Source organism: Pyrus communis, chromosome 14 (genome assembly GCF_041283825.1).
Source record: "Pyrus communis isolate YQ-2024b chromosome 14, ASM4128382v1, whole genome shotgun sequence".
Lineage (NCBI taxonomy): Eukaryota > Viridiplantae > Streptophyta > Magnoliopsida > Rosales > Rosaceae > Pyrus > Pyrus communis.
The window spans coordinates 26,381,722-26,406,109 of NC_142578.1; the positions used below are offsets into that span (position 1 = coordinate 26,381,722).

Sequence of the window (24,388 nt, forward strand, 5' to 3'; positions counted from 1 at the left end):
ATAAGTCTTGAAATTTCTACAAAATAAAAGTTGAAAGTTCAAGAGATATTACCGTGACACTTAGCCAAAAATCCTTTATTAAAACTAGCATATGGGCACACACAAAGTGTGCGAGAAAATTTTTTATTTTTGTTTTTGAAATAGAAGGTGGGAGGAAGAGAGTGATAGAGAATGTGAGAATTGAGAATTTTTTTTTTTTTTTTAATTAGAGATATGTTAGGATTACATGTAGATGAGACTTTGAAAAAAAAAACAGCAAAATTTGGTTGTGTGAAATTACATTTCTACGTCATATTTTTTATTCATGTTATATTTTAATTAGAGATTAAACTGGTAATTTCATAAAATTTTAGTTAACAATGAGTGTTTTATTAATTAGTAGAGATTAGTTATGCGTGGTTTGTTTAAAAAAAAAAAAGAAAAAAGTTATGTGTGGAGAGTATAATTGTATTTTCATGCATTTTTTGGTTGCCAAGAGATACCCGTAATAATAGTAAGTAAGTCCAACCCGAAATCCAATTGCGGGTAATTGAAATTGAGCCCAATATCATGTCATAAAAAGCCCGAAACAAGTAGCAGCAGCATAGTTTCTCTTCTTCTTCCTTCACTTCATAATGTGTTCTTCCGTTGTTGCTGTTGCCGTGCGTTGCAGAGAGAGGAGGGGGGGAGGGAGAGAGAGAGAGAGAAGAGAAAGACGGAATTAGGGCTTTTGGGGAGGATGGAGTTGATAGCAGAAAAGGAGTCGAACCTCAATAACAATGAGAACAACAACAACAACAACAACAACAACGTCACAAGTTACGCGCAAGCACTCTTAGACTCTCACGATAATCATCCCAACGAATCCGATGAAGTTCGTGAACGCCATGCTCGCGACCTCAAAGCTGGCCTCCATCCTCTCAAGGTCCCCCCCCCCCTCTCTCTCTCTCTCTCTCTCTCTCTCTCTCTCTCTCCCTCTCTCCCTCTCTCTCTGTATATATATGTGTGTATGTATAGGGTTTTGATTGATTGACCTAGAGAGATTCGCTCATCTGGATAAATTTGTGGTCTTTCATTAGTGAATTGCTGCTCGGTGAGCTGACTTTATTATGATTAAACTGTTAATCTTCTAATTTGCGCTGAATGAGTTGGCTTGCTGCAGATTATCCATCTTTGAGTCAGTTTATTTTGATCTCCGTCTTTTGTTCTCGTCAATTTTGTAAAACGATACCGGGTTTCGTTTGATTCACTTTGTCTACTGTGGGTCTTTCACATGCCCAAATTGTGTTCCTCCATTTTTCTGTTTGAAATGCAGGTTCCAATTGGTAATCTTTGTGTCCTTGTAGCACTTACTTTTGTTATGTTTTTATCATTAGCACAAGTTCGTATTTTGGTACACTCGCCGAACTCCAGGAATCCGGAGCCAGACATCATATGAAGACAATATAAAGAAAATTGTCGACTTCAGTACGGTATAACATCTACCTTAATTTCTGCCGGAGGAAATGTGATTGAGTCTAATCGTTTCTTTTTGTTGACTTCTTGTTGCTTGGATAACATAAGGTTGAAGGTTTTTGGGTCAGTTATTGCCACCTAGCCCGACCTTCTTCTTTGCCTAGTCCAACAGACTTGCATCTTTTCAAGGATGGAATTCGCCCTCTCTGGGAGGTAAATATCTGAAACCTGACTTTCATTTTCCTCTTTCTAATCACTGGCTAGTTTTGCTTCTTATTCCTTCTTACAGAATGCAAGTGTTCAGAGATGTTAAACTTTTTAAATGACAGAACTAGTGTGTACTTTTTTGTTTTTCAGGACTCTGCTAATTGCAACGGTGGCAAATGGATAATACGATTCAAAAAGGCTGTGTCGGGACGTTTTTGGGAGGACCTGGTAAGGATAAAAACTGGAATTTCTCTCTTTGTTTTGGTCTTGTACAATTTCCAGGCCATACTATCAGTTGATGGTGTTGTTTCATTTTTAAAATTCTGAAAAAATTATCCTACTGGAAGCTTAAGTGGCTTCTAGTAGGAAATTCTCACATTTTCTAAACTTTTGGAAGAGTCGTCTAATTTTCCTATACATGTTGCCTTTCTGAAGATTTATGCCTGCAATACACAGTAATCATGATTATTGGCAAATTATAGTATTCCATCTTCTGTTTTGTGTGCTGCAGAATTTGTTTGAATTGATACCTTGTTGCATATACATTTGACATGAAGTGAAAGTTCTGTAAAAATTGTGAAAAACTCTAATTTATCAAGGTTAAGGGTATCAGTATAACTTACTATTCTGCATTGCATCTGTTTTACTATAGTTCTTTTCTTACCAACTGTAGGGATGAAAAATAGGTACTAAGGGAATACATCGGTAGTCCAGATTTATCAAAGTATTGGTGAAAACATATAGTAAAAGTTACAAAAATGAAGCTTTTGTAAAAATACATAAATTTTGAATGAAGCTTTAAGAGATGCTAATTAATGCACTGATTAAACTTGTAGGCTTTGTATATCCATATATATTGAGCTCAACAGGATCAAGAAGCCCACTTGGGTCAAGACCAGAAGCTCTTGTTTTGCACATCACATAGGAGGATTAAGATTTTGGTGAATATTCATCAAATTTGTGGTCCTCTTTCACTGCTATGCTGGGAAGTTTTTTTGCCTCAGCGTTGACATATACTGATACTTCTCTTTATCTCGGTGTCTTATGGCCTAAATGTCAGTGATACCTTCGAAGAATATATCATCCACCCCATATAGTTGGTAGCACCCTAAAAAGTCTGAAATTTGAAAGATTGGCTTCACTTGGATATACACAACTAACTTCGAATCCATACAGGTTTTATTACCTGGTTCGCCAAAAAGAAACCATATGTTTTTCTTAGAGTTGCTTATCTTGTTTCAGACCTATTAAGGCGTTAAATTTACAGTTCTTGGTTGTGGAATATTAAATGGGAATTTAATTACGAATTACCACAGTGGAGTTCACTTACTAGTCCAACTCTTACAAGCAATGCATTTTTTTTGTCCTTGTTGAGACCCTGTTTAGAATAGATGTTAGCCATGTAGTAATTTGGAAGCTGTTTTTGTATTTTCTGTCAGGTTTCAAAGTATTTGCACTGATGTGCTCATAATGAAGTAGGGGTTTACTTTTAATTTGGCTAATAAGTTACTTTCTGGATTAGGTAGCTTAAAATACTACGCTGCGTTCTCTATTCATTGGTACCTTGTCTCATTGATTTTGTTGAGTAATGAAAATCTTTCTGCAATTCAAGTGATGCTTCCAGTTGTTTTTTACTGATCTAAGAAGGCAATATTCTGGCAGCTTCAGGTGTGGGGTCCTGTTTGGCAGGATCCCAGATCGTAAGAACAGCACTTTACACTTTTATGGCAATGGGTTGATGCTTTTAGGTTTAGGTTTCAACTCTTGGGGGTCGTTTGTTACCCAGAACCTTAGCATTAAAGCCTAAACCCTGAATCACACATGTTGGCATCTTTTCTGAAGTGCACTTCCTAATCTCTGGATGCTGTCAGAATGGAGTCTATAGAAGTATATACAAATGCCTGGACGTGCTTGACATATTAATGCATATACATGTGTTTATATGAGAGTGTTTCTATTATAGTGTTTTACTGCTAATTTAATGTGGCTTTCTCTTATGTTTTGTAAATTGAGATATTTGGGGGTATTTGAAAGTGGTATATCCTTATTAGAGGAGAGGTGTATACTAGAACTTATTTCTGCGCCTACTTACATGTTATGCACAGGTTCTTGCCTTGGTGGGTGACCAGCTTGATTATGGAGAGAACATATGTGGTGCGGTACTAAGCATCAGATTCAACGAGGATATATTGAGTGTCTGGAACCGGAATGCTTCTGATCATCAGGTTGGTAATTTATTGCAATTTGCTGCTTGTGTGACTAATCTTTCTCTGTGTGTGTGTGTGTGTAGTGTAATCTGTTGACCTTGCCTTTGTTGACCAGGCTGTAATGGCTTTAAGAGATGCGATCAAGCGCAACTTGAAGCTTCCACACAGCTATCTCATGGAATACAAGCCACATGATGCTTCGCTGCGCGACAATTCATCTTACAGAAACACATGGTTGAGGGGCTAGATTGATGCCACCAGATAAGAGCACTAGTTTCAGAAAAGCTTTCTGGAAGGCGACTGATGCACAAGCCACGACCAGAATCGGTAAAATTCTTGCATGACGAAAAGGAGATGTGCAAAGTCTGGAGACTTTATAATTGGTGGCAATCTGTACCTGAGTATATCTGTACTAAATTTACTGATGGATTATCAAACAAATTACTGGCTTTATCAAACAGATCTTTCCAATTTGCTATTGTTGTTCATGCTTCCTTTAATCTGTCTACGTCGGATTTATGGGAGCATTTTTACTCGCCATAATAAACTATGGTGTATGTTTACCATCACCTTCAAAGCTTGACATGTACACTAACATAACTAAGGTTAAATATTTATTTAAAATAATAAAAAATTAAAATGCTTCTCATTCAATGTATTAAAAACCCCAGCTTGACATCTGTCAACTAACATAACCGTGAACTCATGAAGAAAAATATGCGGGGAAGAATTTCTAATATAGACGGATACTTTAATATTTGAGAGTTCTGAGTTTTTTTGAGGCAGTATATGTGGACGAACTAGCTATAAGTCTAATGATGTTTCTATTATAAACTTTCAAAAGAGATCACAAGTTGGAATATCCCGATTGAGAGACAAACCAGAAGAAAAAGAGGGGTAGAATACCATTTGATCTTGTTCACATTCTTGAGCGTTACTCCACCCCCACAAGTCATAAGTAGGCATGAAGGAATTCATATGTACAGAAAAGTACTGCATTCTTTCCATTCCATCGTCCATCCATGTGGGATGAATTGATTCATTAACAATTCAACGACCACTTAACCTCTGACGCTACCCTTCATTTTCCCCCACTTTTGTTAATATTTACACACTATTTCTTATAAGACTACTTGACTACACAATATTTACACACTATTGTTAATGAATTGATTCATTAACAATTCCAAACGTGTCGATACCAGATCCATCATTATTGTATTGCAATATGCGATAATTAAACCCCTTAGGACGTAGTTAATAAATTGGTGTTGACGTATGCATGCCTGCATGTGGTCATCCTTTGCTGTATAGGGAGTTTGGCCAAAGACTTTGAAGAGGAACGAGTTCAAAACGTGTCGATTAAGAAAGCAGTTTTGAAGGGTACCACAAATGGCTTGAGGATTAAGTCTTGGGCTAGACCTAGCAAAGAGTTTGTTCACAGGATCCAGTTCCTTGATGCTGTAATGCTTAATGTCAAAAACCCCATTCTAATTGACCAAAATTACTGCCCAGGCAAGGCAACATCGACTGCCCTGTTCAGGTAATAAACGTCCATCGCACATCATGAGTGTAGCCACATAGGTTTTGTGCATCAAAGTTTGATTCCCTTGAATCTCTTCAACGGTTTTAAGGTTAGATTAATTAGAATATCACTAGCATAAAAACGTCACTTTGGTTTTGTGCATCAAAGTTTGATTCCCTTGAATCTCTTCAACGGTTTTACGGTTAGATTAATTAGAATATCGCTAGCATAAAAACGTCACTTTTTATCCTGATGCAATGTATTACAGGGATTAGGTGTGAGAGTAAGCGACGTATTGTACCGGAACATCGAAGGAACATCAGCAACAGCAGTTGCAATAAAATTTGACTGTAGCCCATCAAATCCATGCAGTGGGTTAAGACTTGAAAGTGACTTTGACTTACCGGAACAAAATGGTTCAATCACATTGTATCGATGTAAATGTAAACACTTCTGGCATTGTTCATCCAGATGCTTGTTTGTAATATTCAAAAAACAAATTAACTAGGCATCTAGTACTTTATCGGAGGATAATTGGAACTAAAAACTGAGAACGACAGGGTTACCAAAGACCCCTAAATTATACTTCTTGTCCCCAAAGTTTCATCTCATATACCCCTAGAATATTATCATAACATGCACAAGGAACACTGAACACAAAGGAGGAAAAAGAAAGGCCTAAACCACATTTATTAGGTTGTTTGCTTTCTGTTCTGTAAGCAATTCTTCTTTTCAAACAGATGACTTAAGGCCAATGATACCTGTCGAAAATCAATATTACCAATATTAGGAAGGGGTGTTGCAGACGCAAAGGGGGAAGGGGAGAAAAAAGAGCGAAAATAGAGGAATGACGAAAAACAGTTTGCCGGACCCTACTGCTGAATTTGATATAAACAATTTGTCAGCAACAGCAAATGGCTAAAGAAGTGAATACATACCACATCCAACTCTTGCTCCTGCGTTCCCAGTAGTCTTGCTAAGTTCATGTCCACCTGTTCAATCAGGGATATATAGACATCGGGTTAAAACATCGATGATATCACTCTTGTGCGGAGATGAATCAGAGATCAACCCACAGCACTGTCATTTGCACTAAAAACGGAATTATGAAATAACAGAAGATGCCAAAAGGTAAAGTCACCAGTTTTTCTGTTAAAACTTAAAGTCACAATTAAGTCCCAAAAGGTATGCAAGAAAAATTATTTCTCAAGTATGAAGGGCTACTGAGACAGCAATTTCTAATTTGAATAACAAAAGGTGTAAGAGCTCTTCTTGGAGTGTTCAGTGATTGGCACAAACCTTACAAAAGTGAAAGAAAATTTTCACAGCAAAAGAATAACCATAATTGAGTCTTAATTATCGTGAGATTGTCATCTCCGTGATATAAGCTCAAGAAGATGCTTTGCAAAATCATAAAGCACATTCATGTTTATTACAGTATCTCCAATAGCCTTATAGGGTTAACGACTTCAAAATTAATAATTTTGAAAAACCTTACAAAGTCTCATAAGATTTTAATTCCATGAAAAGAAATTCATTGCAGATTTGCAATTAGAAAGTGTCGTAAAATCAGCGGCTGGTCAAGTGCCAATTGATACTGATAATTCAGATTCAAAAACTTGAGTGATCAAGTAATATTCACAGTTTCTCTGATGAATTAAAACTTCACCTCTTTGCTTAAAAACAAAAAACAAAAGTGATCGTCCATTAGAAGCAAGAAGTGACAAGAAATTTGTAATCAAGGGCTAGATGCCTCAAAATCATATCGTGTACCATGTCCAATCCCTTTTGAGTGAAATAATCATGGAATAGGTAAACTTAATGCTTTTGTGACGAATCATCAAAGAAGATACCAAACTTCACAAAGAGGTTGTAGTAGCCTAAACGTGATAAACAAACAATTTGCCAACCAAATTTTACACTCACCTTTACCAAGATCATCAGGATCAGCGTGCACTACAACTGCTCGCCCAAGAATCGAATTAGGTCCGCTTAGTGGAATCTAAGATTGATATCAAGTTATTATAAATTGGAATATGAACAGCAATCCAGGGACATGTGAATTATGAATAATCTTTAGCTGCCGATAAGCCTATGACATGCACATACATGCGCTTCTTCTACCAATTCAATCCTTTATCCATAGAATAAAGTTAAAGAGTATCTAGGCATACATATTTCTTCATATTCGTATTTCGACTTTTATAAAAGGGAAAGAATTGTCACCTGCCAGTCCTGGAGAGAAACCTCAGCAACTCCTGCAGAGTGAGTGAGAGCGCAACTTTAGTAGAATGCTGAATTTATTACAGACAGAAAAGAAAAGCAATACTTTTTCGTAGTTGTTCTTACCATCTGGGCCGGCAACAATGTTACCCAAATCGCCGGCGTGACGCTCCTTATCTGAAGGAGCTCCATGCTCCTTCTTCAGTGGATTAAAATGAGGTCCTTAAACATCAAAGATTAAAAATTTGAAGAGTCCAAACCAGAAACCACCCACCAACGAAAACAAAGAGTAGGAATCAAGTAAAACCCATTAAAGAAGCAAGAACCAAGTCCTAGATGCAATGAAAAATTACATTAATTGAAGAATTTAAGCTGAAATTAAGAGGGAGAGATAGAGATACCAGTGGAATTGCAACCATTGGAGGTATCACCAAGAGCATGGATATGGAAACCATGAAGGCCAGGAGAGAGGCCACTAATCCTCCCCTGTATGTGTGTAGGCCCTCCTGTTCATCATTCAGTTGATTTCCGGTGAGACAGTAGGGAAAAAGAGAAAGAGAGAGATAAGAGAGAGACCGTTGGATGCCTGAAGGAAATGAAGGGAGCCTCGGACGCTGGAATCTCCGGTGACAAGAGCCACTGCTTTCACACTAGCCATTTGATTTCCTCCCCTGCTTCCGCTGCCCCTTATGCCGCTATTCAATTTTTCAATCTCTCATATCTTTTTTATTTTATTTATGTTTTTTCAGGCTTTTCAGCTCCCATGCTGCTCTCTATGTGATAAAACTAAATGGTTGAATTATTAGTTTTTTTTTTGCAAAAGATATATTTTGCTAGATTAGTTATAAACGGAATTTGAACTCACTTTATCATGTAATAGCTCAACACATTTTTATTACTGTGGTAAAAAGCCACTTGCAATTGAATTATTAGTTAAACATTAATTAACATGTTTATATTTGATTGATGATATATTATTTTATTTGTAAATTTAATTTAAAATTCTAGCCTCTCTAACATTACCTGTGACATCCCACATCGCCCAGAGGAGTGATCCTTAAATGTATATTCTCATCCCTACCTAGCACGAGGCCTTTTGGGAGCTCACTGGCTTCGGGTTCCGTAGGAACTCCGAAGTTAAGCGAGAAGGAGGTTAGAGCAATCCCAAGATGGGTGACCCACTGGGAAGTTGCTCGTGAGCTCCCAAAAACAAAACCGTGAGGGAATGGTAAGCCCAAAGCGGACAATATCGTGCTACGGTGGTGGAGTCGGGCCCGGGAAGTGATTCGCCCCGGGCCGGGATGTGACAAATTGGTATCAGAGCCAATCCCTGGCTGGAAATGTGCCGACGAGGACGTCGGGCCCCCAAGGGGGGTGGATTGTGACATCCCACATCGCCCAGAGGAGTGATCCTTAAATGTATATTCTCATCCCTACCTAGCACGAGGCCTTTTGGGAGCTCACTGGCTTCGGGTTCCGTAGGAACTCCGAAGTTAAGCAAGAAGGGGGCTAGAGCAATCCCATGATGGGTGACCCACTGGGAAGTTGCTCGTGAGTTCCCAAAAACAAAACCGTGAGGGAATGGTAAGCCCAAAGCGGACAATATCGTGCTACGGTGGTGGAGCGGGCCCGGGAAGTGATTCGCCTGACGAGGCCTTGTGGGAGCTTACTGGCTTCGGGTTCTGTAGGAATTCCGAAGTTAAGCGAGAAGGGGGCTAGAGCAATCCCATGATGGGTGACCCACTGGGAAGTTGCTCGTGAGTTCCCAAAAAGGCCTCGTGCTAGGTAGGGATGAGAATATACATTTAAGGATCACTCCTCTGGGCGATGTGGGATGTCACATTACCTTTCCACATAATATGCAATTTTAACCATTCAAATTTTTATTATTTCCTGGATAATAAGAAGATGGATCATCCCAAAAATTAGTGGAAAAGGATCCTCGTCGAATCCTTTTTCTAGGGATCCTAATGATCTTATAATTGTATCTGTTCGTTGTATATCGTGTGATCAGAAATTATTTAAATTTTAAAAGGAAGTTTTAACGAAACACTTCCGGTACTGTTCACTTTTAACGAAAAACCATATTTTTACCTTTCTCTGCTATTATTAACTACATTTTTATTTGTAATTTTTCATTAAAACTAAAGTTTTTTTTGAACTTTTTCATTAGTTTTTCTAATTTAAATTTCAAATATAAATAGTAACTATCGAAAGTTGATTGTACGATATATGATGAATGATCACAATAATTAAATTTCTAGAATTCTTAAGAAAAGTCCTCGCTAGATCCTTCTCAAGTACTATTACACTAATAATTAGTTGGTGCATGAACCTTCTTTTCCCATTACCTTTTCATAGCACATGATGCGGTCATGAGTCACATCTATGGTATCCATCTAGCACAAGAGTGGGCTTAGCCAATTAAGCGAGAGTCTCTAAGTTCAATTTTATTATTTTATAATATATAATGTAGAATATTCCAATCTTATGGGTGAAGAACTTAATATTAATTTATTCTTCAAAATTTTTACTGTAAATACTAAATAGATCGTATCAAACAAAAATCATGGAAATAATACAAAGTTTAAATTAGAAAATAGTTTTTGAATTTTGATTTGTTACATATAAGTGAAGGGGTGGGTGCAGATCTAGAACCACTAATTATTTACTTTACCAAAAATAACTAATCATTGATTATAACTTTTTACCAAAAAAAAAAACCAAACAGCCAATAATTTATTCAACAACTAAAAATAAATAGTCATTTCAGTGGTTCCTCTGTATTGTTTCTTCTTCTTCCCGTATTTCTTTCCTGTGTTGTTTCTCTGTGCTTGTAATTGGAGAGTGGGAGAGAAAGATGAGGGAGATAATAAGCTTACACATCGGACAGGCAGGGATCCAAGTTGGGAATGCGTGCTGGGAGCTCTACTGCCTTGAACATGGCATTCAGCCTGATGGTATGATGCCCAGGTATGTGTATATATATATATATCTCTCTCTCTCACACACACACCCCCTGCTTTTCTATGATTTTTTTTTTTTTTTTTTTAATTTGAATCCATTCCTGTGAAAAACCACTCTTTTTTATTGAAGTAATAGGTTTTGGGTTTTGGTATTCAATTCAATATGGAAGTTGGGTTTGGGATATTGTTGATGAAATTGGGAATTGGGTAATGTTTATGTTCAACAAATCTAGCAGATCAGAATTGGATTAACCTAAATGCAACATGGTTTCTTGCTACTTCATTCATGAAAACTAAAATGCGGTGAGTTTCGTAATTCAGCATAATTTGTGATTGAGATCAATTCTTTTTATCTCCTTTGATGCGTATTATCGTTGCGTTTTCAATTTAGAGGAACCTTGATTGAATTCTGGTGTTAATCGATGAGGAAAAAAAAACAATCACCTTGTAATTTAGCTTCCTGTCTAGATTTGGAATGTTGGAATTTGTCTTTCTTGGAATTTCAGTCAAGTTTTGCCTCTTTGTGCTAATATTTTTGCCTCTGGTGAGATCAAACTAGCAATCGCGGTGGCTTGATGCAAACTGTCTTGTCATTCAATATGAACATATGCAATGTGTTGATTTCATATTTACTCTTTTCCTTTCTTAATTGAAACTCAGACGCCCTCGTCTGTTGCTAATGTGCAAATATCAACAAATGTCATGATCTCTTAATGCAAACTGTGTGGTGTCAGCTACATTTAACTTATCACAAGCTCAAACGTATGCTTAAGATCTTTAATAATGTAGAACTATATGATTTTATTGATACCTTTCCTATGCAATTCCCTACTGGGGAATCAGAATATTTGAATTGGCAAAAATTTCTAGAATTTATGTACCCAAAAAAATCCAAGGTAGTAGGTATGTAACACGTTTTACCTCCTCATAGTTTGGTTATGCAAGTTATTTTTCATTCTTTCAAATGCACTTGTATGAACTTGTGTGTGTGTTCACATCTCTCTTTCGTGGGTTCCTGTGCCACGTATATCCATAACTGGTATTTGGCGGGGTTGTGAATAGGAATATAGTTTTGATATTTAGAACAACTCCTTTTCATTTTGTTTTGTTGTATTTCTTCTTTGATATGTGGACTAGTTCATTGGGTAGTTACTTAGTTACCGCAAAGTTCTTATAATCCCTTGTACCTGTGTATAAGGATGGATTATTAACTTTTAATTGTATTTGTGTGAATGCAGCGACACCTCTGTCGGCGCTGCAACCGATTCTTTTAACACCTTCTTCAGCGAAACTGGTTCTGGAAATCATGTGCCCAGAGCCATATTTGTTGATCTTGAACCGACGGTTATTGATGAAGTCAGGACTGGGACTTACAGACAACTTTTTCATCCCGAGCAACTTATTTCTGGCAAAGAAGATGCTGCGAACAATTTTGCCCGAGGACACTACACAGGTATAATTATGTATATTGCACTGTCCAACTGGCATTTCCATCTATTACTTTAGTTATAACTGGTTTTCTGAATGCTACAGTGGGGAAGGACATTGTGGACCTATGCCTTGACAGGGTAAGAAAATTAGCTGATAATTGCACAGGCCTGCAAGGGTTTTTGGTATTTAACGCTGTTGGTGGTGGCACTGGTTCTGGTTTGGGTTCCTTACTTCTCGAACGATTGTCTCTTGATTACGGAAAGAAGTCAAAGCTTGGTTTCACGATTTATCCTTCTCCTCAGGTACATTACTTAGAAAAGTGCAGGATATTGTAATTGGATAGATCTTAACTGCTAAAACTAGTATTTGTGAACACTTGTCTAACTCGTCTTTCTTCCCTAAATTTTGTATGCTGTACCTGTTTCAATGGTTTACTGCGACAAATTAGTTCTGCTACCTCAATAAGCAAAACTAATATAAGAAGCACGGGAGTAAATCTGATAAAAAAGCTAGTCTAAAATTATAAGAGACATGTTTATTCTTACCAGAAGGGCATCAGAAATGATGGTCAGAAAGATTCTCAGAACCTAGACAAGATGACTTCTTTGAGAATACAAAATTTTTAGTGGCTTGCATTCGGTTAATGTTCACATTTTTTAATATTTTTTTCCATCTGATTCTACTTAATGGTTTTTCAGTTCTTCTTAATGTAAAAATATGCACGCCAAGTCCGAAACTAGATATTACATCTGGAGAGACAACATAAGTGGTGTGCGGAAACTTAGGAAATATTGCTGTTTGAGAATAAAATCTTTTGAAGGTTCTCCTTTTCATCTGCTTCCACATCGTAGCTCTCTTAATTTTCTTGAACCATTCATGTGCGACTGTCTACAGAAACTAATCTTAAAATGTGCAGGTCTCCACTGCTGTGGTAGAACCTTATAATAGCGTGCTCTCCACACATTCTCTCCTTGAACATACAGACGTGGCTGTGCTTCTGGACAATGAAGCCATTTATGATATCTGTAGGAGATCTTTAGACATTGAAAGGCCAACCTACACCAACTTGAATCGTTTAATATCCCAAACAATATCTTCTTTGACAACTTCATTGAGGTTTGACGGTGCCATTAATGTGGACATTACGGAGTTTCAAACTAATCTGGTTCCATATCCTCGTATCCACTTTATGCTCTCATCTTATGCCCCTGTAATCTCTGCTGCAAAGGCCTACCATGAGCAACTGTCAGTTCCTGAGATCACAAGTTCTGTATTTGAGCCCTCAAGTATGATGGCCAAGTGTGATCCAAGACATGGGAAGTACATGGCATGCTGCTTGATGTACCGTGGTGACGTTGTACCGAAGGATGTAAATGCTGCTGTAGCTACCATTAAGACAAAGCGGACAGTTCAGTTTGTGGACTGGTGAGTAGACATTCCATGCATCTAATTTCGTTAAAATATAAGCCTAAATAGTATTCGCACAGAAATTGATGAGATGGACGTTACTTTATTATTGATTTCAGTATTTCAGTCCATGTAGTTCAAGCAATGGCAATGGCGTTTATTTATGGTCCTACATGTTAAGCTTAGGCTGTATTAATGCTGACATCTTCTTAGTATATCTCTAACACGTTTGTGGGTTAAAACATGTTTTTGATATCATACTCTCATTGTGTATACATTAATTTCGTATGCACTGGTAGCAATATTAATGGTAGGAAACCCTTGTTTGTAGACAAACTGGATTCAAAATAGCCATCTTAAAAGGAAGGATGCTGGGGTGTTCGTTGCAGATTATTTGACTTCATAAACTATTTTTTTGTTGTCCCTTGTGTTTATCTGAATGGTTGCTCTATATGGATACTTTCAGGTGCCCAACTGGTTTCAAATGCGGTATTAACTACCAGCCCCCGACAGTTGTACCAGGTGGTGATCTTGCCAAGGTGCAACGAGCAGTTTGTATGATAAGCAACAACACTGCAGTAGCTGAGGTCTTCTCCCGAATTGACCATAAATTTGACCTTATGTATTCCAAGCGGGCATTTGTGCATTGGTATGTAGGTGAAGGGATGGAGGAAGGTGAATTCTCAGAAGCCCGTGAGGATCTTGCTGCTCTTGAAAAAGACTACGAGGAAGTTGGGGCAGAAGGCGCTGATGATGAAGAGGAAGGGGAAGATTACTAAACCATAGTACTTTGGGATTCCCTTCAGTAGCTATCTGTCTATCCTGCTAGACCTCTCCATTATTTTGTTTCTTATCTAGCTGTGCATTTTTCTTTCGAAAGACATGCACATTGTGTTTTGGTTCTGCCCTTGTGATGGTTTTGGAAGTACGTTTGTCGTGTATAAGTAATCAACTTTTCATTACTTGGAATGAAATAATGTTGTCTTTGAAACAATTGAGATCTGCCCAAAACTCGAGACCTGTATCTTAGAACTCATGTTAACGAATGGTTGTAAGTGTTAATCGGTTAGTAAGTTAATACGACAACTCTGTGTAGGTTGTCTCCACAATATGATGTCATGATTTGAACTGTTCATTTTGAGATTCGCTTTGCTGAACTGTTCTGGACCACAATTTCAGTAACCTTTAATTCTACCACAATTACTACGCATGGATGAAGGTGAAATTGCCCACAATTTCGTCGTAACGTACATCTCCTCGGAGTTTCTTGTTTTGAGCTGTAGAGAAATTAGGGATGCTTACTTTATAACAAACAAGATATCAATTACATTCGTTGAGGGAGCTAGGAAATACAAATAAATTTCTGATCATCTTAATCTCTAACAGTTTCTCAGTTGACAATTGCAAGAATAATTGAAGAGACAGAGAGATCCAACTTCCGTGCATGGCCACCAACAACAAAACCTTCAATTCACCTGATCCTAATTAATTAGCAGAACAAAGAACACAACGGCGGAAGATCCCAGAGCGCCTCGTTAGGATCATGAACTGTTTCCATATACTCTTGCATCCCATTCATTGCATAAAGCGAAGCCGATATCTGTCTCTCCACTTTCAACCTTTCGAAATCCATTAGCCCCGAATCAGCCTCACCTGCCGTAATAATAGTACTAGTAGTAGTCGTATTACTCTCCGCAGAGGACAAAGCAGCAGCCGCCTGATGTTTCGGAAACTCAAACGCTTGTTGAGCAAACGAGAAGCAGTCAACCCCCGTTTGATATGACACCCATGAAGGAAGGTCGGATTGAGAAGTATTGGAGGAAGAACTCAACTCAAAGTCCTCATTGCAGTTTCTCAAATCCGGTTTGTAGACATTGTCAAACAGCAGAGAATTATCTTGAAACACCTCGCTCGAAGGGGAAGTTGTGTCGCTGCTTCTGCTAGTTGAAGTACAAGTACTACTTTTCCGTGCTAGTTGTTTAGACGGAGGCGGCAGATGATCATGATCAGAACTAGTACTAGTAGTAGTGCTAGTACTACTGCTTTGGTGATGTAGTAGTGCTAGTTGTTTAGTGGCTCCTCCTCCTCCTTTTTTCGTGTTGAGTAAATTCCAAATGCGAGAAGCGAGAGGGGAGTCCAAAGATACGTGGGTGATGAAGTTGGTTCGAGCGTTTGAACCGCGAAGAAGGCAGGCAGCTTCATCATAAGAACGGGCAGCCTCCTCCGCGGTCTCGAAGGTTCCGAGCCACATCCTTATTTTTTGAGTAGTGTCTTTGATCTCGGCAACCCATCTTCCCGAAGGCCTCTGTCTCACGCCAACAAACTTGTTTGCGTTGTTGTTGCTTCTACGATTATTATTTCTTCCCTTCAACTTCCCTACTTTGCTGCTGCTTTTTGGAATGCCTGCAGCTGCAAAAGAAACTTGCTTCGGCTGTTGGAACTGAAACTCCATTGAAATTACTTTGCATGCAAATTAATTAAGGAGAGAGAAAGCTAGTGTTGGATTTAAGCTAGGGTTTGATTTAAGGAAATGGAACAAGGGGAGGCACTCTTGCATTAGCTAGCTCTGAATGGTTGCGGGGAGCTCGTCTGCATCTCCTTGTTTGGTTGTGGGAGCGGGACTTATATATTTTAGGGGTTTCTGAGTTTTCTATGAACAAATTGGTTGTATAGGAGCTTCTCTACGTCCTTTTCTGTCTGTTTATCTTATGAAACACATATTTTAAGTTTAACGTAGGAAAAATGTGTCACAAGAGACTTATTTACTTTTTCATTTACACTCTTTTTCGAATTTCACAACTAAAAGATTATGATTCTTCATCTTATGCACATTAATAAATTAGGTATGTAGTTTAAGTGTTTTAAAGTGTTAATCGAGATACTCGAGTTTTTATATTCAAATCATCCCTCCTACATTATCTCTAATTGTACCCCAAAAAAAAAAAAACTCTTACACACAATACTAAGCTGAGCAAACTTTTATGTGCAAGAGTAAATATTCTTAACTACTTTAGTTATAAACTCTTGCTACTATGTCAATATTTGTTGATCATTTTTTCTTAAATACTTTACAATGTTGCTCATTTCTTCTTCACCAAATGTCGCCTATTTACCTCCTAAAAAAATGTTACCTATTTACAAACAAACTAGAAACTAAATAAAATAAAATGAGGACTTCGAGGACATAACACATAAGGAGAGAGTTTTACCATTTAAGATCCTGTAGGGCACCAAGTCAAGCACTAGACAAAAAAATGGTCGTCAAGGCACGACAGGCTGCCACTTGGAGGCACCAAAATCATCTTCTAGAGAGTAACAAAAATCAAAGAGAATGAGATAGAGAGAGAACGCATCTTGAAATTTAGGTAAAGACATAGTCATATGAAACAACTTGCATCTTCAAATGCATGGTTCATCGACAAAACTTAAATCACCACACAAAACTTGGGAAAATTCTTCCGGAAGTGCTATGAGCATGAGAGATCTAAATTAGTTTGAATTAATATTTTTATTATGATTCTGTGAATTCAGATCATCCAATACTCGTTATATTTAATATTACATAATATGGAAGTGAAATTCCTAAATTTGTTCACTTCCTCAAACATTATTGATAGATTCTTTCTCTCAATAAACATAGATATACCATACATGACGGTGATCATCATCACTCTCATCATTAGATATAACAGAAGTTAATGTTGAAAAAATGGTCAAAAACTAATTCACATCATACTACCTTTCAAGTAACAAACTCTTAGGTCACGAACTGAATTTATAGAGTTCAATAAGGAAAATAATTTTCACACACTATTCTTATCTCTATGCATACTTATGTTTCTAACATTTTTTTTTTTTTTAAAAAGGGAGATAACTGGTGGCAAGCCACGATTATCCATCTATTCCGGAGGTTGGAAAGACTCACAGAGGCATTTCAGCCTCCCTCTGACTACAAATCTGACTTTCACACCAACAACGGGTTTCGAACTTAAGACCTTCAGTTTTTAGGGTCGAATAAAGCAAACAAAAATCAATGGCTTGTTGTAAACATTAGAGCAGCTCTAGCGGGAGAAGTTGTTGGAGGGACGGGTTGAGGAACAGTGGGCTATTGCCCGAGCAAGCGAGCTGTGGATTCATGTTGGCCTGAGCACCCGATGGCCATCTGATGTGGGCTGACATCAAGGAGACGTCAGCCGCGCTTTTTTTATTTTTTCTATCAGGCGCGTGGACTTCAAGCACGTGTGGGTGCACGTAATCCGACATAAATCAGACATTGGGGCCCACGGCGCACTCAAAAATCTTACCGTTGGATTACAACGGATATAAATTTTGGACCGTTGGATTTCCAACGGTAAAAAAAATAAAAAAACTTCATTTAATACCAGTCATTAGATCTAAGATCAATGGTCCATGTCTTTAGACTTTAAAAAAAAATTTAAAAAAAAAAAGAAAAAACAGTTAAAAAATCAGAAATGTTACCGTTGTGCCACGTGGCACAATCTGGAGTGTTGGAATTCAAATTGGTTTAAATCCAACGGTATAGATTAATTAGGTGAATAAAAATTTAAAAAAATGTAAAAAAATTATTAAAAATCCGAAAAAAAAATTGATTTTACTTTTATATAAATACATTCTCATTATCTTCTACCTTACACCACAATTTCATATCTTCTCAAAGTTTCAATCCAATTTCATATATTGTCAAGTTTGAATCCAATTTCATAGTTGTATATATTTACTTTTCTATAAATTCAACGTATATTGTCAAGTTTGAATTCAATTTTATACTATTATATAAATCTAATTTCATATATTGTCAAGTTTCAATCCAATTTCATTCTTTCTTAAATACCTATCTTTCTCTCAAAGTTTTAATCCAATTTTTTTTGCAAGAAAATGGCTAATGATGCAGGTACGAATTGGATACTTATTGAAAATGTTACATTGTGTATTAGCTGGGTTGAAGTTACTTATGATCCGATTTCGGGTAATGAGATGCAGTTGAGAGAAATGTGGGGTCTTATTCATACCAATTATGTTGAGAAAATTGCTGGGAAAAGAACCAAAGAATCTTTGTCTAGTCGTTGGAGACTACTGAGCAAATCGTTTAGTACGTGGAGAGACGCATTGGCACAAACTAGTGCTAATCTTCGAAGTGGGGAAAGTTTAGCGGATCAGGTAATGATATAATTTTTATTTGTTTGTACCATACCCAAATTTACATTACCTACTTTGATTATAATTATTTCTTCTCCCACATTATGTAGGAGCTTCAAGCACAAGCTTGGTATAATGCCAAAACCATAAGCAAAAACAAATCGTTCAACCAGCGGGAGTGTTGAAATATTGTCAAAGATTGTCCTAAATTCAAAGTTGTGCCTATCGGTCCAGAAGTGGCCTTTAACAGCACCCCTCTATACTCTATGCCCGATCATGCCTCGTATGATGATGATGATGAAGTTGATGCAGAAGAAGTGCCCGAAACGCCCCCCTCGTTGAACAAGCGTTGGGGTCGACCCATTTTCCAATTAGACCTCAACAAGGTAAGAAGGCTTCAAAGAGAAAAGGTAATGCTTTCAAGAATGATTATGCAAAGTATATGGAAGAACTTGCCCGCCAAGGTGAATTGAGTTTGGCCCAGGAAATGGCTAAATTTGAGGCTGATAAGGCTAGAGAAGAAAGGATGCAAAAGCTGCAGCTATTGAGAAAGAATTTCAAGCTAATGAGAGAGAAAGAGAACTACTTCGGCAAGAAAGGGAACAGGTTAGAGAAGAAAGAATGACTCAACGAGATCGTGACATTATAAAGGAGCCTTTAGAAGGGAAGTCTCCAAACTCTAAATATTTTTGGAAGTCGGAGAAAGCGGACGTGGTGCAAAGGAGGCGTGCAAGAGAAGTGAGAGCAAGAGGAGATGGTCCTAGCATGACAAGAGAAAATCATCCTAGCACCACAAATTGGTTAGGCGATGATTATCCATTCATGAACCCATAATTTTCCAATCACTTTGTTTGTAACCGGAGCCCATAATTTCCCAATCAATTTGGGTTGTAATTTCTTATTTATTGAAAATAGTACTTTATGTTGTTTCCAATTTATTGAATTTAGTACTTTATTTAAACTAAGAGTATATTTATTTAATTTGGTAATTTATTTATACTAAGAGAATCTTTATTCAAAACACATTTAAACACACCAAATAAAATTACATCAACACACACCAAATCAAATTACATCAACATACCAAAAAAAAAAAAAAAAAAACTCACTAAATGAACTAAAAAAAACACACCACATAAAATTAAATAAACACACCAAATAAAAACAAACACTAATGAACTTAAGTATCTTCAGCTTGTTTCAATTCCCAGTGGTGCTCTATCAAGTCAATTTGGTGGGCATTGTGCATATATGGCCTTTAAAGTGCAGTATATCATTGAATGACCCTATCATCGTAACGTCCATCCCTTTTTAATGGTTCGTGTTGCACGGGTTCTTCGGTGGTGTCATGAGCACAATATATTTGTGTTCTAGAATTGTTCATCGTGTCTGGCTCATATTCATCAATGACATCATAATCATACTCATCTTCCACAATCATATTGTGAAAAATGATGCACGTCATCATGATGGATCAAAGTGACTCTAAATCAAACATTCTGGCAGCACCCCTAACAATCACCCAACGAGCTTGGAGGATACCAAAACAACGCTCCACATCCTTCTTGCACCCCTCTTGACAACTTGCAAAGTGCTTTTCCTTTGCACTTCGCGGACGTGGCATTGTTTTGACAAATGTTTCCCATCTTGGGTAAATGTTGTCTGCTAGGTAGTATGGCCCGTCGTACTTACGTTCATTGACCAGTATGTGACTTTTGGTGCCTTTCCTTGCAGGACATCATTGAACACTGGGGATTGTGCAAGCACGTTGAGGTCATTTTGAGCTCCCAAAACCCCGAAAAAGGCATGCCAAATCCATGTATCAAAAGATGCCACTGCCTCCAAAATGATACTTTTTGATCATTTTTTGATCCCTCTGCGGTGTAGATAGATTCGATTGCCGAGCAAAATCTCATCAGGGACTCAAGCATGGTTGATTTCCCCATCCTCGCTATCTCGTCCACTTGGTCTGCAGATACTCCATATGCAAGCATACGCAATGCAGCAGTAATTTTTTGCTCAGGTAGTAGACCCATAGCACCAAAAGCATATGGCTTTTGCATAAAGTAAGAATCATGGTTGCAAACAGTTCCCATGATTTTGTTGAACAAATGACGTTCCATTCTAAAACGACGTCTAAAGTATATATCAGGGAATGCACTGTTATGGACAAAATAATCGTCCAAGAGATCATAACCTCGTCATTGCTTGCTTTTATCAATGTTTACAGCACGGCTATGCCTGCAAATCTGAGCCACAGCTTAGATGACTTGACGGGAATGTGAGGCTCTTGCCATTCTTGATTCGTCGTCTCTCCGTCTACTCTTCTCATCCTCTTCCCTTTCATTTTGGGCTGCCTGGCGTTTGAACATTCCTTCTGATTGGTTAAACAATTCTTCCTCTTGCTGATTGATTTCCCACATCATCCTTGAGGAAGAAGAAGACATTGTAATGAAGGAAGCAAAAACTACGAATAATGATTGAGATTTAGGTGAATAAGGAAGCATAAACTATGAATAATGATAGAGATCTTGAGAAAATTGGTGTGAGATTTATGAGGATGGATGGTGGATTATATGGAGGATTCAGAAAGGATTAGGTTGTAGATAATGCCACGTGACATGCTGTTATTCGTTAAAAATCTGATGGAAATCTATCCTCAAAGATTGTAAATAGATTGTGACACATGGTGCGATATGATTGGTTCAAAATCTTATCGGAAATCCATCACCAATAATTATTTTTTCGGATAATGACATGTGGCGCAACAAGAACGATTAAAAATCTTATTTGAAATTACGAATAAAATTATTTTATAAATAAAAAAAATACTAATATTTTATTGCTAGTCTTTTTGGATAGTGACATGTGACGCAACGAGAACGATTAAAAATCTTATCCGAAATTACAAATAAAATTATTTTGTAAATAAAAAAAATATTAATATTTTATTGCCAATTGTCAAGACTATTGAGTGCAGGTGTGGAGATGCAAAAGACGATTACTGTTCATTAAGGGTAGTTTCGGTTCACTAGATGGATAATATAGTGGATTGCCCTAGGGACAATAGACTACGCTGGAACTGCTCTTAGTGTGTAGAAAAATAAAAAGAGTGCAGAAATATTATTTGAAGATGAATTGTGACTAGGAGAAGCTCGAGCAATCAGCAAAAGCCCACTCATTGTCACCAGAGTGGCCACAATCTACTCCCTTGAAGGGCCGATGGGGACATCGGTGCATTTTCAGTTGGGTTCGACTCGACTCTCATGCTAAACCCATAAGCAAATGTGCAAATCCAATTTCATTTTGGGCTCCAAAATCAGGGACCCAAAATCCATATGCATCGAAACCGTTGATGTTGAATCTAACGGTTGCAGTAATCTTCAGTTGTTTTGATTGTCCGGCCGAGGCAAAGGATAAAACGAGAAATGCAAGAGAGAGAAAGAGGAGGACAGAGAAACAACAGACAGGAAAGGAAGAACAAGAAGAACAAGAAGAAGAAGAAGAAGAAGAAGAACAAATAATTCACAAAAACTTGAGAGGAGAAAAACAGAGAGCAACAACAAAACAACAGCAAAGACGGAGAAGGCGGAGAAGCGAGATTTACTGAAGAAGAATCTCCATCTCCATCTGGGCTTTCATCGTCTTGGTGAAATTTGCTGGAAAATCCTCAAAGTTCTGTAATTTACATGGAAACATCTCATCGTAAGCTTCCTTCAACTTTTACAATTTTGATTTTTCACTTCTGGGTTTCATTTGGGAAGATGCAAGTTTTTATTTTTATTTTTTTATATTTAATTTCTGAATTTATTTTTGCAGGTATGGAGACGGAGGAAGAGAGGAATAATCAGAGAGCTTCAGAACCAGAGTTTTTCCTGCAGTGGGGGAACAGAAAGAGGCTCAGATGTGTGAGAGTCAAGGGCTCGGAAATCTCAGCCGAGAGATTCAAATTCAATGGTGGCATGTGCAGGACAATCACATCGTCTCGGATTCATCGCTTTGCGGTCTCCACTTCCGGAAAAGACATCTCTGGTTTTCAATCCAATCGCCTCACCAGGTCAGAAAATTTCGCATGATTTCTCTGGCTCACGCCTACCACCTGTGTGGTTTTACGAGAAACTAAAGGAAAAGAAATAAGCAGAGAATATGAGCCAATTTTCTTTTGTTATGTGCTCGTTTTTACATGGATTTTCTTTTGTGGTATTATTTGGATCCCAAGTATTACTGTATTAATATAATTCCTCAACCTTTTCTCCGACGAATCGAAGGGAAGTGAGTTATTTTCCGGAGAAACGGAATTGATAACAGAAGGGAAGTGATTTCTGCACACCCGTTTTCTCCTTGCACACCCCTGCCTTTGGATTGAACAGATGAAATGAGAATCAAGCGACATGAGTGTACACCTGGTGTGTAGAAGGAGAAAATGGGTGCACGCAAATCATTTCTCTAACAGAAAAAATATATTTTTTGGACAAAGAGAAAAGATCAGTTTAAAAGGTTTCAATTTTATTGGATTTAATATATAAGGAGTTTTGCAATTAAGAATCAATCGGAACACGACAAGTGGAGCCGTTGTCGAGCAGTTCAGGGTTTTTTTGTTCTCTAATTGAGCTTTTGAAGTGTTTCGTTATGAAAATTGTAGTTGTCAACCTGTATTTTTTTTTTTATCTTTCTAATTTACTAACTTTAGTTTGTGGGTCTGTTTGGTTTGGTTACAGGAATTCTGACGGGGCTCTGCTCCGGTGTAGCGCAGGTGAGAACCGAAAGTCATCTTCACCGGAGAAGGAGGAAAGGTACTACACCAGAAGAGGATCTGTGGGTGTGGATGAGAGTTGTAATGGGAATGGGAATGGGAATGGGAATGGGAAGGTTATGATGGACGGAAACAATGTTGAGGACCGGGGGCTTGTTTGGCCAAAGCTGTACATCACTTTGTCGAGCAAAGAGAAAGAAGAGGACTTTTTGGCCATGAAGGGTTGTAAACTTCCCCAAAGACCCAAGAAAAGGGCCAAACTCATCCAAAGAAGCTTACTTGTAAGTCCTCTTGTCAGTTTCTCTGCTAATTAATAGATATGAAAGTGGATTTTATTTTCCTTGTGTGGCTATGCGGGTTCAATTTTAGCTTCTGATACCGATTTTGGTTGGTTTGTAGCTGGTGAGTCCCGGTGCATGGCTGACTGATATGTGCCAAGAGAGATATGAAGTTAGGGAGAAGAAAAGTACTAAGAAGGTAGTTGAACTGGAATTATCTCATAATTTGCTGCATCATTTTTCTTTATTTTCGTGGGGTATTCGTATTCGTATTCTGATATTTGGTTGATGTTTGAATGATCCAGAGATCAAGAGGATTGAAGGCTATGGGGAGCCTGGAAACCGAGTCGGAGTGATGGGTTGTTGAAGCAGAAGACTGTTTTCTTTGTTTTGTTTAGAAGATGAATGTGAAATGTATGTGGAGTGGTTAGGCTTTTGTTAAGAGTAAAAGTGGTTATCGTAAATTACTAAATTATGTGTTGTATACTACTGTGAGCGATGTATCAATCAATTCTTTTTTCGTTGGTCAGATTCTTGGATGGTGATTTATACTATCAGCTGTGGATTATTTTTATGGTCACAAATAGTATATGGTCAAATGTATTGTGTAAATACGGAGAGATTTTTCGGAAGGGGCTTCTGTGTCGCGAACTGAATGCAGGGGGTCCTCGGAATGTTTTTGCGGCACCGGAATCCTTACCCTAGAATTTCTCGAGTCCTAAATATGGGGGGACTACCCCTGCAATGCGACACACTAGGTGGATACAGGACAAAGCCCTGGGTTTCTAAGTTGAAACGCG

General features: G+C 37.8%; 5 protein-coding genes across 5 annotated transcripts; 3 read left to right on the forward strand and 2 right to left on the reverse strand.

Moving 5' to 3' along the window:
• The first annotated feature begins 588 nt into the window (after positions 1-588).
• On the forward strand, positions 589-4,319 carry LOC137712922 (eukaryotic translation initiation factor NCBP). Its single transcript, XM_068452126.2, has 6 exons — positions 589-904; positions 1,356-1,451; positions 1,543-1,647; positions 1,792-1,869; positions 3,747-3,866; positions 3,964-4,319. Exons 1-6 carry the CDS (start codon positions 719-721, stop codon positions 4,093-4,095), a joined length of 717 nt encoding a protein of 238 aa, XP_068308227.2. The 5' UTR covers positions 589-718; the 3' UTR covers positions 4,096-4,319.
• A 1,454-nt stretch (positions 4,320-5,773) lies between these two features.
• LOC137712490 (superoxide dismutase [Cu-Zn] 2) lies at positions 5,774-8,347 on the reverse strand. Its single transcript, XM_068451560.2, has 7 exons — positions 8,173-8,347; positions 7,998-8,102; positions 7,723-7,818; positions 7,600-7,631; positions 7,300-7,375; positions 6,312-6,365; positions 5,774-6,134 (listed from the first exon to the last, which is right to left on the reverse strand). Exons 1-7 carry the CDS (start codon positions 8,252-8,254, stop codon positions 6,106-6,108), a joined length of 474 nt encoding a protein of 157 aa, XP_068307661.2. The 5' UTR covers positions 8,255-8,347; the 3' UTR covers positions 5,774-6,105.
• Positions 8,348-9,973: 1,626 nt separating this feature from the next.
• Positions 9,974-14,394, forward strand: LOC137712489 (tubulin alpha-5 chain). Its single transcript, XM_068451559.2, has 5 exons — positions 9,974-10,569; positions 11,801-12,015; positions 12,096-12,295; positions 12,910-13,418; positions 13,867-14,394. Exons 1-5 carry the CDS (start codon positions 10,457-10,459, stop codon positions 14,177-14,179), a joined length of 1,350 nt encoding a protein of 449 aa, XP_068307660.1. The 5' UTR covers positions 9,974-10,456; the 3' UTR covers positions 14,180-14,394.
• Positions 14,395-14,683: 289 nt separating this feature from the next.
• On the reverse strand, positions 14,684-16,003 carry LOC137712488 (ethylene-responsive transcription factor ERN1). The gene has a single exon (XM_068451558.2). The coding sequence runs from the start codon at positions 15,850-15,852 to the stop codon at positions 14,890-14,892; it is 963 nt and encodes a 320-aa protein (XP_068307659.2). The 5' UTR covers positions 15,853-16,003; the 3' UTR covers positions 14,684-14,889.
• A 5,977-nt stretch (positions 16,004-21,980) lies between these two features.
• On the forward strand, positions 21,981-24,117 carry LOC137712920 (uncharacterized). Its single transcript, XM_068452122.2, has 5 exons — positions 21,981-22,262; positions 22,377-22,614; positions 23,276-23,591; positions 23,710-23,787; positions 23,894-24,117. Exons 1-5 carry the CDS (start codon positions 22,247-22,249, stop codon positions 23,942-23,944), a joined length of 699 nt encoding a protein of 232 aa, XP_068308223.2. The 5' UTR covers positions 21,981-22,246; the 3' UTR covers positions 23,945-24,117.
• The last annotated feature ends 271 nt before the right edge of the window (positions 24,118-24,388 follow it).

What these genes read in the sequence shown, in the direction of transcription:
- LOC137712490 (XM_068451560.2), bottom strand. Translation starts at nt 8,254, where the DNA reads ATGGCTAGTGTGAAAGCAGTGGCTCTTGTCACCGGAGATTCCAGCGTC. An exon ending in CATTGTTGCCGGCCCAGATG is followed by an intron (nt 7,632 to 7,722) that starts GTAAGAACAACT and finishes CTCACTCTGCAG; the next exon opens with GAGTTGCTGAGGTTTCTCTC. An exon ending in TCCTGATGATCTTGGTAAAG is followed by an intron (nt 6,366 to 7,299) that starts GTGAGTGTAAAA and finishes CTGATTGAACAG; the next exon opens with GTGGACATGAACTTAGCAAG.
- LOC137712922 (XM_068452126.2), top strand. Translation starts at nt 719, where the DNA reads ATGGAGTTGATAGCAGAAAAGGAGTCGAACCTCAATAACAATGAGAAC. An exon ending in AAATTGTCGACTTCAGTACG is followed by an intron (nt 1,452 to 1,542) that starts GTATAACATCTA and finishes GGATAACATAAG; the next exon opens with GTTGAAGGTTTTTGGGTCAG. An exon ending in GGAATGCTTCTGATCATCAG is followed by an intron (nt 3,867 to 3,963) that starts GTTGGTAATTTA and finishes TTTGTTGACCAG; the next exon opens with GCTGTAATGGCTTTAAGAGA.
- LOC137712489 (XM_068451559.2), top strand. Translation starts at nt 10,457, where the DNA reads ATGAGGGAGATAATAAGCTTACACATCGGACAGGCAGGGATCCAAGTT. An exon ending in TGCCCGAGGACACTACACAG is followed by an intron (nt 12,016 to 12,095) that starts GTATAATTATGT and finishes TGAATGCTACAG; the next exon opens with TGGGGAAGGACATTGTGGAC. An exon ending in ACAGTTCAGTTTGTGGACTG is followed by an intron (nt 13,419 to 13,866) that starts GTGAGTAGACAT and finishes GGATACTTTCAG; the next exon opens with GTGCCCAACTGGTTTCAAAT.
- LOC137712488 (XM_068451558.2), bottom strand. Translation starts at nt 15,852, where the DNA reads ATGGAGTTTCAGTTCCAACAGCCGAAGCAAGTTTCTTTTGCAGCTGCA.
- LOC137712920 (XM_068452122.2), top strand. An exon ending in TCATCCAAAGAAGCTTACTT is followed by an intron (nt 23,592 to 23,709) that starts GTAAGTCCTCTT and finishes GTTGGTTTGTAG; the next exon opens with CTGGTGAGTCCCGGTGCATG. An exon ending in AGAAGAAAAGTACTAAGAAG is followed by an intron (nt 23,788 to 23,893) that starts GTAGTTGAACTG and finishes TGAATGATCCAG; the next exon opens with AGATCAAGAGGATTGAAGGC.